This window comes from Epinephelus lanceolatus, chromosome 22 (genome assembly GCF_041903045.1).
Source record: "Epinephelus lanceolatus isolate andai-2023 chromosome 22, ASM4190304v1, whole genome shotgun sequence".
Classification (NCBI taxonomy): Eukaryota; Metazoa; Chordata; class Actinopteri; order Perciformes; family Serranidae; genus Epinephelus; species Epinephelus lanceolatus.
The window spans coordinates 5190909-5203445 of NC_135755.1; the positions used below are offsets into that span (position 1 = coordinate 5190909).

Genomic DNA, 12537 nt, shown 5'->3' on the forward strand with positions numbered 1-12537 from the left:
CGGGACAGTCGATATAGAGATACATTTATGTGCTGATTGCAGATAGTTGCATTGAATAGTGGTTTTCTGGGTATTTATTGCATTGTTAATGTGCCTGATATTCTGGAAACCTGCCTGTGAGGTTTTGGTGACGTGTGCGCACTGTCCGCCGGTCAGCCAAACTTTGGCTTACACCGGCTGCGCTCCGCCTGCGCTGACAGTAGACGTGGTTTCAGCTGGCGAGCTTTTAGCGCACCTTCGGCGAAGCCTTTTGGCACGAAACTGTCACTGCGCCAAGCTAGATCTGTCGACACCTCCCCCTGCTGCGCCGCCACACCCATCTCAGCGCACCTCGGTCTGCCAAACTACCAAACTGAGCGCGCCTCGGGTTGCGCTGCTCGAAACTAGCTCTGCGCGGGGTTTGCCACCCTGCACTACCCTGCACTGCGCCGGGAAACTAGAGCCCACTATGTTGGTACAACGCCGCAAATTGATGTTTTTTTTCCCTTTAACAACAAAAACGTGGTTGCGTTCAGCCATCAAAAACACGTTTGGGTTTAGAATTTTTAAAAAAGAACACGGTTTGAAGCAAACACCAGCCTCCCGCGTGAAAGTCAGTTGTTGACCTATCCACCACCACTCCTGCCCTCCCTACTCGGACTTTCGCCCTTTAACTTACATTGTTGTCCTGCTGCATTTTCCCTGACGCTGACGCATTAAACAAAAAATGGCGACCGGCAACGTATCATGCCGACGTCAAAGGATGGCTTTTTTTGTTGATGTCCAACGCCAGAGGTCATTGCCCGACTTTGGAGTGTGACTGGATTGACAGTTAACGTGCATTTCTTAATCTAACCTTTCGAATAGTGGAAGTTTGGCTGGATGATCTAGTCACACTGACAGTTGTAAGGAGACTTAAAGCATCAGCGTCTATTTTTATTAGAGTGGAACAGTTAAGCCACATTGTTCTCTCTGCTTTAGTCACATGCTTCAAGATACGATATATAAAGAGGTAAAAAAAGAGCTGCTGCAGCGTATACACTCACTGTGGTCAACCACCAACATGATGCAGTTACATCAGTTTGACCCTGAGCAACCAGAATGAGCTTGAAGCCACACGCATGCATTAATTTGGTTTCAATGATAAGGCCAGGGGTTCAGGGGGAAGGAACAGTGAACTCCTTTTCAAACTAAATGACAGCTTATATTACATTTGTATTCTAACATATACTGTTATTTTCTCCCTGGGTGGTGTAATGTAGACGATGATGTGCATGTGCATACATGTAGTCTTTTGTCCCCCAGGCTATAAGGCTATTCAATATATCTTAGCAATGGCAGGTTGGAATGGACTGAACTGAACTGACTGAATACTCACCTGCTCACCTGTCTTCAGGCTGCTGGACTGTTGCTGGTTATGTTGGCTTCAGTTGCTGGTTATGTTAACCTTGCAAAATTTGCATTTACATTTTCTTTGGATATTTACACCCTATTTGCATTTACATTTATTTAGATACCCACCTTCTGCTATGTCATGGTCCTCCTAGGTTTTATGTTTTCTATTGTGTAACTTCTACTGCTGTTGAAGTGTGGTATAACATGTAAGGACTTGTTTATGCTTTCAGTGACTTATATCGCAGGCAACTGGACTTGCTTGAGTTTCTTCAAGCCCTTCAACTCTCATTCAAGAGGCTTCTTCAGCGCTAAAGAAACGTAAGTTAAGAGGTGAAACATCTCCAAAAAACTCAAGCAAGTCCAGTTGCCCATGTTATAGCACTTCATTGCTGTGATGTCATTGCTGCTCCATTTGCAGGGCTACTGTCTGCTGTCACAGCAAAGACAGAAATCTTTTGGGAGCAGATCAGCTGAATGGACACTGGATGTTGCTCGTGACTGCTGTGCTTTCATTACAGTTGACTTTGTAGGCTTGAATGTGACTGTGTAGTCAACCCTATGTTAATGTTGTGTTGCATTAGCTCCCTAGCTAACATCAGTGTCAACTGGACACAAACTCTTTCAGACTCTCCCCTCTGGCAGGAGGCTGCGGTCCATCACGACCAAAACCTCACGCCACAAAAACAGTTTCTTTCCATCTGCAGCTGGCCTCATCAACAAGACCAGAGACCCCCACCTACTCTGCCCCCAACCCCCTCTGTAACACACAGTCGGACATCTCTTCATCATCTTGGTCATTCACCTGTCACACACTGCATTCTTTTGATTTTGCATATCTGTACTTTGCACAACTCTATTCATGTTTACAGTGTACATATGTTTTATATTTTTTTATATTACTATTATTGTTATTTGCATTCAGATTTTATATTTAATTGTTTATAGTATTTGCTTTTTATACGTATGCTTCTAATTACTCTATATTTTTATATATTTTATATTCTTTGTTATGCACCAATACACCAAGCCAAATTCCTTGTATGTGAAAACCTGCTTGGCAATAAATCCGATTCTGATTCTGATTCTCTTAAATAAATGAAATCATCCAGGCAATGGGAAACTTAACACAATAAATCTTTAATGATTAGATGACAGAGAGCAACATGTCACTACCAAAGTAAGACACACTGTTTATACAAAACTTTTTGTTTCTTTAACAAAAAAATATTGTAATGTTTTTAAAAAAAAAAAAAAAAAAAAAACCTGCTCTTGTGAAACAGTTGATGATGAATATGTCTTCAGAAAAAGTCTTCATATTGCAACAAATTTTGAAAAAGAATATTAGGGGATGGGTAATGAACCAGATGACATGGTCTCCTTCATCACAACTTCCTGTCTCTCCAGCAGACCTGCAGGAACACACATTCAATCCTTCACGATGCATTGTGTTTACACCCAGTGGCCACATTATTGGGTCTCCAAGTGAATGAAATACAGTATAACAGTCCAAACGTATATTAAACATATCTTAACCAAGTTTATAATGTTTACTTTTTGGAATAGTTAAAAGGTGACGTTGAGCCTGCACTATATTGATAATTGTTTCTAATTAGTGGAAACACCTCTGAATATAAAGCAAACCAGTAAAACACAATCACTTACTATGACCTCTGTGCTAAAATATAAATTTTGATTAAGACCGACAGTGTCAACAGTAGCTGAAAGGAAGACATTGTGTTAACCAGAAATGACTACATTAATAGATTTTCGTAGATTTTTGTTGTCCTCAAGTCTTGTATACATCAATTTTGTTTTACACATTTTTATATTTTTATAGTTCATAGTTCATATTCAGTGCTTCTAATTGTATTGAATAAAGTACTTTGAATTTATTTGCTTTGCCTTTCTTTGGTTAAAGAGATTTGTTTAATAGATGATGGGGAGTTCTGCTGCATATGTGGAAAAGTAGTAATAAGTCTACAGTTGCCTTAAGTGATGTCACTTGAGTCAGCACCAGTTGGGGCTGAAGTCTACCATCTTGAAAAAAATCTGGGCATGTGGAGTTTAGTATAGTAAGTCATTTTATTAGACCTCTGCAGTACATTTCTCATCTCTGCTTGAGCCTAGCGGTTTGAGGCTTCCTTAGCTGTTACCAGCAAAACACATTTAAATCTCAAACTGGTCAAATTACACTGCGAGTTATGCATGCTTTGCCAATAGAGAACAATGTAGAATAAAAAGTCAATACCTGTAATTCATTTATTTTAATCCCTGATCCTGTTTTTACTGTTGTTAAAACAACCCTGTTGTGCTAAATAAGTAAACTTCTCTTAAATTGCCTGTAGATTCCTGATACATAAGGTGAGCTGTAAGTCTCTCTGTCAAACTGTACAGAAAACCAGCTTTTTTTTTGTTTACTTGATACTTGAGCTTCATGACACATGCTTTTTTACCTGTTACTTACTCTTGTGGTTTGCGTTTGACAAGCTCAAATTCACCAGTGCAAGTTGTGTCTAAATAAAATACAAAACACGACGGACCGCCTTTTTGAAAATAGTTCATGCGTCAGTCAGTACCTCTGTGGTTTTAACTGTAACCTTTTCTGCTGGTGACACAGTCTAACAGTGGCTGAAAGAATAAACAAGTCCTTACATGTTATATCACACTGCAACAGCAGTAGAAGTTACACAATATTAAACTTATATTAAAATATAAAATAAGTGACTCCCCACTACTGTAGCTCTGACAATGTGACCAAAAAGGAACTCTCCACGGGCAGAGGGTTGGAGAAAAAATAACATAAAATTAGAAAAAAAAGACAGCTTTAATTCTCCATGAGATCAACTGTAAAGTGATCTCTTTACATTTAAGTTTGTGTGTATTATTTGTATGTGCTTCCAGGGTTCCAACAGTGAAGCAGTCCCAGCAGCAGTAGTAACAGAGCCACCACCACAATGGTGAACACCATCCTTGAGAAGAGGTAACTGTGACAGGAGTCATCTGAGGAGGGACGAGGCTCTCTGTCAAGTTCTGCAAAGACAACAGAGTATGTGCCATAAAACTAGGGTGACCATATTTTGATTTCCAAAAAAGAGGACACTCGGCCGGCCACGACATAGCCTACTTAAATGATACTTGCAGTTTACTCAAAGATGACTTATAATTTTAATATATTTAAAATTTATATGTATGGATAGAAAATTCAGTTATATTATAAAATAATATCTCTCAAAGACAGAAATTCAGATAGGCCCCTATAGATAGGGGACACATACACACACACTAGAGTGTGGCTACCCGATCCGAGCCCGACGGGTCCCGACGGTAGGCCTACCTGACGGGTCGGCCGGGTTTGGTCAAAAATGTATTGTATTCGGGCTCGGGTCGGATTCGGTCAGCTTTCAGAGAAAATGTAGTGTAAAAATAAATAAAATCCTATTGTCTGTCCTGGTTATTGCTTGGGCACTGTTATTTACGTGACAACACCTGAACATAACACACACACACATTGGCTGTTTGTTTCTACCTCTTGCCTCGCTGGAAGTCTCGGACCTCCAGCCGCCCGCCTCCGCCTTGATTAAACGCTGAAAATAAAAGAGGGAGATGGGTTTTTCCTATTTTATCTTATTTTGTTTTATTTCTCCCTCTCCTCTCGCTAGAACCATTGGACCTCCCGCCTCCCGCTCCCGTCTCAAACACGGAGGTCTCCCTCTCTGTGGAGCACCCACAGCGCACGGCCGGCCTGTTAAATAGCCTGTAACCATGACAACTGTGTGACACAAACTCAGTGCTTTAGTAATTAAATAATGTCGGGCTCGGTTCGGTTTTGGACATAACAAAACATAATGACTGTTGGGTTCAGACAGAAATATGCGGCCCATGCCGCGCACACACACACACACACACACACACACACACACACATAAGGAAAACCGGACATTATCATCAATTTATAAACACCCCCCGGATGCCCCGGACAGAACGTGAAAAGTGGACATGTCCGGGCAAAAGAGGACGTTTGGTCAGCCTACATAAAACTATTAATACATATGCAATGTTTGTCAATGTGTCCCTGATGGATTGTACAAAGGAAAAATTACTTGTGCCCCCAAATATTCTGCAACTAATCATCATCCAGAGCTTTGTAATTGCAAAACCAAAACAATAGCTTTTACGTAGAAAACTGTAGGGTGTCTTATGAGTATGTGCCCTTGTTTAAAACTGGCTACGTTTCTGTTTAAGGTCTGCTCTCATATGAAGGTTATTTTAAAAAAAATAGATAAAGAGACAAGCAAGACATACAACACCATATTCCAGCTGGGCAGATGTCAGGCTGTGGGGAGAAAATAAATAAACATATGTATGTCTCACCTCTGACAGCCATCCAGCTGACTGGTGATTCTCCGACATCAAAGATATTACACTTGTAGAGTCCTTCATCAGACTTGGAGACACTGTGGATGGTCATCTCTCCTGTAGAGCTGCTCTCTGTGAGGCTACCATCTTTATAGAAATCAGCTGTGAGATTGGAGGAAGCTTCTTTGGTTCTGCAGTGCAGAGTGACAGCGTCTCCCTCCACCACAGGAAGGACAGGACTCTCCAGGATCACTGAACCAGCTGAACAACAAAGGCATGCTATCATTTACTGAAAGAATACTGTGTGAAGATCAATATAAGTCTTATCTCTCTGGTAAGACTTTATTGAAAGATAATCTGATAGATTTAGACATTTTACAGAGACTTAAACTTACCAGTGACAGTGATGTTGACACTGTTACTTCTCCCTCCTTCTTTAGTCTGACACCAGTACTCTCCACTATCTGATGGATAGGCATTTCTAATGGCACAGAGGGATCCTGAGTACATCCTCCACTTGGCAGCACATGTGGTAAATTCTCCCTTCACCTTTCTTACAACTTCCCATCCAGCTGAGCCATTAACACTCTCACAATTAAAAGAGACGGACTCATATTCAAAGAGCTGCAGTCTGGATGGAACAATACGAGAAAAAGCTGCATCTGAAACAGAAACAGAAGAAACAAAGATTTTGAAAGGTGTTTGTATTTTGAAATTATATTTGTTAGTGGGCTGTTGTTCTGAAATTAATATTTTTAATGAGGCTACAACAAGGCTAGATAGCAAATCTCAAAGAAATCTTTCTGAATTTGATTTTGTAGGAAAGATCCAGAAAAAAACATACCACGTTTCCAAGCATTACTTGCATGAAGTTGCGCCACCAGCAGCATCAACACATTTGTTGCTGAAGAGGAAAAGGAAGACAGCAAAAAATACTTCCGTTAGAGCTGTTATTATGGCTGGTAGATCGAGTTTCTAATTTCCAACTACTTTCTGGAAAATTACAGAAAACAGAGTGACACTCAGTACTTACACAGTCTGAAGCAGAGAGCTGTGACCTCCATGTTGCCTTGCTGCTGACTGTCTGAGAAGCACGTAGACTTACGATGTAAGTTAGAACTTCCTCTTCCTGTGTAGTGTATTCTGGTGCTAATATAAGAGTTGGTTTGACCTTTAATGTTAGAAACAGAGGCAAAAGTGATCTGAGGCTAAACAAAAAGGTCATAGGTATGTGAGGGAGGGAAATTCTGTTGGCTTCCTACCATAAAGCATGGTCATAATAATGCTGCTAGTGGAGTTGTTGCGTGATGGAAAGTGTACAGAATAACAAAATGTGAAGATTACCTCACAGTTCTGAAGGACAATATCAAGCTATCAGTCTTACTGCTTGCTACAACAGAACAATGACCTTGAAAGATTGGGTTTGGGGTGGCTGTATCTACGTTGAATGTTGGTACTATGAAGCACACAGTCAGATAATGATGTCTGGGTAGCAGTTGATGAGCTAAATTCAGAATAAATCTTGTGAACAGTCTATGTGAGTGTTCATACTGCAATACATACATACATTATAAGATATACAAAAAAATTCTCCGCACACTGACATAGACTTTACTATCGAAATTTAATGAAGGGAACAACGTGTTTCGTGTTTAGCGTCATCAGGTTCACCTCATCAGGTCTGACCTAAGCATTCTCAGGTGTGTTTAAATGCTTGCTGGTCACATGACCAATTTCGTTTTTTTCGTTTTTTCTCTGTTTGTCTAAGCAAGACTCAAAAAAATATACAAAAACAATACAATTACATACATCATGAAGTTGAAAAAGTATGCATCAACCATGGTATAAGTTAAAAACATAAGAATTTCAATGCATGAATAGCAAAGTCTACTTACATAATCAATATTACACAAAGCGAGGATAAGAGGTAGAATTACTACAAAGTACTCTATCCTAGCTTGAGACCACCAGTACCTATATACAAATACCTTTATGCAGAGGAACCATATAACAGGACATGAATAATATACATTAATAATATACATCCTGCAAGTCTATCCTTTACTCACTACTCCGCAGATAGTGCAGGCTCGACTTTCCCTACATAGGACAGTACAGCTTTGCTGAGCTTTCCCTTTATGTATCCTACAGGGCAAAAAAGAAGAAAAAACAGGTTAAAGAAAACAACTCAAATCCTGTGAATCATTCATTCCAAAAGGTTCAGCAGTAGACAGTTCATTAACCAGCACCTGACGATCTGTGGCTGTGCAAGGAGATTCCATTGATTTCTTTGCACACCCCTCATACCACTATGGATGAACAAAGTGAGCATGAGATTCAAGCGTCTTGCTTCTCCTTCGATGATGCGGAGGCACAACATATTATTTCTCAACTATCCCTCTTTGATGACGGCCAGAAGGATATTCCGACAGTAAGTCTGACAAATGAGAAGTCGAAGATGACGTACCTGGAGAAAAAAGAGATTCGCCTTAAATGGCACGGCATAGCACTGTCTGAATATTGGTGCAACAAACAAATCCCCAGAGGACTGAGAATTAATAAGAAATTCATAAAGAAATGGGACCAGATCCTTAATAAGTGCTCACTTGATCTGACTTTACTTATTATTGAACAAACTAAGCAAGACTCAGAAAGTGAAAATTGATTTGCAAGAAACAAAAACTACTCTGAAGAACAACATGAGCCTAGCTGACTACTCAACTATGGAAACTGACCTAAAAGAGGAATTGACTAAGTTTGAGAATGAACTGAAAGCCTACAAAATAAAGAAGTACCAGCGAGACGCGGAGGATTATAAAAGAGGGATAGTCTACAACTGGACAACCAGCGCACAGCGCAACTGGAGACCCTGCACGCATGGAGGTACACGCGCACCAGGCACATGCGCACCAAGACGACAGGAAGGCAGCCGTCAGACCCAACGTCCTAATCTTCTCCTCACCAGTGAGGAGGGGACAAGTGATCAGGACCGCACCAGCGCATCCTCCACTGATGAAGCTTTTTTAGACCCCATACCCAGAAGAAAACCAGGAGGGGACAGAGGACGAGGAGCGCACCCGTCATCCAGCAGGGAGTGGAATATGGTAACACGGAATCGCAGCCGGAGGTAGAACTCTCAGTAATTAACATCTCTGATTATCCACTCACTACCCTCCAAAGTAATGTTTTGAGTCGTGGGCTATCTTTTGTTCCCACTAATAAAGTTAATGCTTTCAAATTGAAAGTTGACTCTTACAAATTTTTCAGACAGCTCCATTTGAAACATTTTTTTCACAAAAGAGTGAATGAGACTGACGTGGGACTCCGTGACCCTTTGAGTAAGTTTAAGAAAAAATCTACCTTTATGCCCCCGGGTGTCCCCAATCCTACTCTGGTCACATTTAGTAAACTTGTGGAAAGAGACATTGAAGCTGCTGTTAAATCTAAAAACAGGGTCATGAATCATCACATCAGCATATTAGAGAGAAAGACCCTCAATGAACTACAGAACAATCCTAAAATTTTGATAAAAGCAGCCGATAAGGGAGGGGCTGTAGTTGTACAAAATACTAAGGATTATACAACTGAGGCCTTTAGACAACTTGGTGATGCCTCTTTTTACAGAGAGTTACCACATAACCCGGTGGAGATCTTTGTAGAAGAGAGGGATTCTATTCTGAACAGAGCCTTGGAGAACCAGTGGATCACTAAAAAACAATTTCTGAAAGTGGAATACCCAATGACTCCTGTGTTCTACTTATTGCCCAAAATACACAAGAGATTGGTGAACCCTCCGGGCAGACCCATTGTAGCAAGTAAGAACTCATTGTCTGAGCCTTTAAGCCAATTTGTGGACTTTTTCATTAAAGACATTGTGAAGACTTTACCATCATATGTGGCGGACACCACTGATGTCTTAAAATTACTGACTCACATTACTATGCCTGAAAACTCTTTTCTGGTTACTTTTGATGTTGAAGCCCTTTATACCAACATCCCACATGAAGGTGGCCTAGAAGCCATGGACTTTTACTTGGAACCTAGAAAAGATGCTCTCCCTGCCGAACTGCTGATGATATTGACAAAGTTTATTCTGAAGTCTAATTACTTCATGTTTGATAAAAAATATTATTTGCAATCTCAAGGCATGAGTATGGGGTCACCTTTTGCCCCTAACTATGCAAATTTGTATATGGGACTGTGGGAAGAAAAGCATATATTTAATAACAATCCATTTTCTGGTAACATTTTGTTTTTTTCACAGATTTATTGATGACATTGTGATGGGATTTGTAGGCAGTGAAGATGACCTGAAGGCATTCAATGTTTACATTAATGGGACATATCCTAACTTGAAATTCACTATGGAATATAGTCAAAAAGAGACTCATTTTTTAGATCTACTTATTTCTGTGAATGACAACAGGAGATTGGAGACATCTATCTATCGTAAAAACACTGATAGAAACACTATTTTACATTCTACTAGTTTCCATCCTGACGACCTCATTAAAAATATCCCATACGGGCAGTTCATAAGGTTGAGAAGAATATGCAGTAATGAAGAGGATTACATCATTAAGACTAAAGAAACGGCTGAACGGTTCAAACAAAGGGGATATGACAAATCCCTTATTGACAGGGCTATTGAGAAGGCTAACAAGAGGGAGAGGGATAAATTATTATATCCTCCACTTTCTCAGCGTGAAAATGTAAACAGAACCACCTATGTGTCAGAATATTCTACAGCTTCGAGGCAAGTCAAACAAATTATTAATAGACATTGGAAAGTACTAGAATGTGACCCAAGCCTAAACCATCTATCTGCCTCCAGACCTCTATTTTGTTTCAAGAGAGGCAGAAATGTGAGAGTCACTGTTGTCAGTTCCATGTATAGTGAACCAAAACAAACCAACTGGCTTTCTCAGCAAGTTTATGGGAATTATAGATGTGGAAAATGTGCACATTGTGCCAACACATTTGATACAAAAACATTTAATCATCCCCATTCCGGAAAGAAATATAATGTAAAAGAATTTATCATTTGTCTTTCCACTCATGTAATTTATGTGCTTATTTGCCCATGTGGCTTGATGTATGTTGGCCAAACAAAGCGTAATCTGAAGTTGAGGATTGCTGAGCACAAAGCGGCTATCAGAAATAATAATTTTGATTACGCCATCGCAAGACATTATAAAGATAAAAATCATGGTTCTACAGCTTCCCTTAGATTCATTGGAATTGAAAGAGTGTTGCCTAATCCGAGAGGGGGGAACATCATTAAGCAGCTCCTGAGAAGGGAAGCGTTTTGGATTAATGAACTGTCTACTGTTGAACCTTTTGGAATGAATGATTCACAGGATTTGAGTTGTTTTCTTTAACCTGTTTTTTCTTCTTTTTTGCCCCGTAGGATACATAAAGGGAAAGCTCAGCAAAGCTGTACTGTCCTACGTAGGGAAAGTCGAGCCTGCACTATCTGCGGAGTAGTGAGTAAAGGATAGACTTGCAGGATGTATATTATTAATGTATATTATTCATGTCCTGTTATATGGTTCCTCTGAATAAAGGTATTTGTATATAGGTACTGGTGGTCTCAAGCTAGGATAGAGTACTTTGTAGTAATTCTACCTCTTATCCTCGCTTTGTGTAATATTGATTATGTAAGTAGACTTTGCTATTCATGCATTGAAATTCTTATGTTTTTAACTTATACCATGGTTGATGCATACTTTTTCAACTTCATGATGTATGTAATTGTATTGTTTTTGTATATTTTTTTTGAGTCTTGCTTAGACAAACAGAGAAAAAAAGAAAAAACGAAATTGGTCATGTGACCAGCAAGCATTTAAACACACCTGAGAATGCTTAGGTCAGACCTGATGAGGTGAACCTGATGACGCTAAACACGAAACGCGTTGTTCCCTTCATTAAATTTCGATAGTAAAGTCTATGTCAGTGTGTGGGGGAATTTTTTTGTATATCTTATGACTTACGTTCCTGCTGCCTACCAGCACCTGACGATCTGTGGCTGTGCAAGGAGATTTCATTGATTCCAGTTTTACATACATACATTAGGTGAGACATACAACATATATATTTGGATCCTAAGAGTGATTTGTATTTTCCCACTCATGATGCTTCTTTAAAATGTCTTCTTCTTGTAAGTAACCTATAGGGGACGTAACATTTTACAACTGTCTGCTGTTGACTCGAATCAGTGTTTTGTTTTCTTTCTTCTGTGAATTGACTTTTGTGGAGGTAAGATTTGGAAAAGTAAAGGTCGGATTTGGGTTTAATATCAATCACGCAAGTCGATAAAAAGAAAGAAGAGTAACACCTGAGACAACAAACTGCTTTCTGTGGTATTTGGTGTTCCACAAGGGTCAATCCTTGGTCATCTGCTTTTTTGGAATAGCTTTGCCCTCGGGACACATTATTAACCATCAGAGGTTTAGTGGTGGATACCACCAATTTTTTCAACTTTATTAACCATAACCTTTGTATTTAGATCCACAAATTTCACCAGTAACCAAACTCTTTAGTTATTTCAATCAATGCCTTTAAAACCATCCATAATCTTTTTTGGGTGTGAATTAGGACCATGAAAAGTCATGCTGCATTGGTTAGTAGCAATCCCTATTTGTGCACTGTAGTCACACTGATTTCAGGAGTGTATCATTTCTGTGTGTTCAGATTTGAGTTGAGTTTTTACTCTGAGAAGAAGAGATGGGTGCAAAGCACAAAGGTAATACTTTTAATTCTAATCCACGTAGAGCACTGGCATGCTGGTTCCAAGGAAATTACCAA

General features: G+C 39.7%; 2 protein-coding genes and 1 long non-coding RNA gene across 4 annotated transcripts in view; 2 read left to right on the forward strand and 1 right to left on the reverse strand.

Annotated features, from left to right (window-relative positions):
• The window catches only part of LOC117245912 (high affinity immunoglobulin gamma Fc receptor I-like), an 89464-nt gene that overhangs the window by 50494 nt on the left and 26433 nt on the right, over positions 1–12537 (forward strand). The window lies entirely within an intron of this gene.
• LOC144459659 (uncharacterized) lies at positions 52–3266 on the forward strand. Its single transcript, XR_013488500.1, has 2 exons — positions 52–1692; positions 1793–3266. It is a non-coding gene; the product is annotated as an uncharacterized LOC144459659 (long non-coding RNA).
• Positions 2491–6936, reverse strand: LOC117245959 (low affinity immunoglobulin gamma Fc region receptor II-like). 2 transcript variants are annotated; one of them, XM_078164001.1, is made up of 5 exons: positions 6764–6936; positions 6593–6634; positions 6126–6392; positions 5746–5991; positions 2491–4404 (listed from the first exon to the last, which is right to left on the reverse strand). In XM_078164001.1, the coding sequence occupies exons 1-5, from the start codon at positions 6792–6794 to the stop codon at positions 4256–4258; spliced, it is 735 nt and encodes a 244-aa protein (XP_078020127.1). In that variant the 5' UTR covers positions 6795–6936; the 3' UTR covers positions 2491–4255. The 2 variants fall into 2 exon arrangements, with proteins under 2 accessions (XP_078020127.1, XP_033465488.1); XM_033609597.2 differs by having other exon boundaries at positions 6575–6634; positions 6764–6935.

Excerpts from the sequence above, each read along its gene's own strand:
- LOC117245959 (XM_033609597.2), bottom strand. The coding sequence starts at position 6,794 with ATGGAGGTCACAGCTCTCTGCTTCAGACTGT. Across the intron at positions 6,393-6,574 it reads AAGTAATGCTTGGAAACGTG|ATGCAGCTTTTTCTCGTATT; the intron begins GTATGTTTTTTT and ends TTTCTGTTTCAG. Across the intron at positions 5,992-6,125 it reads TGTCAACATCACTGTCACTG|CTGGTTCAGTGATCCTGGAG; the intron begins GTAAGTTTAAGT and ends TTTGTTGTTCAG.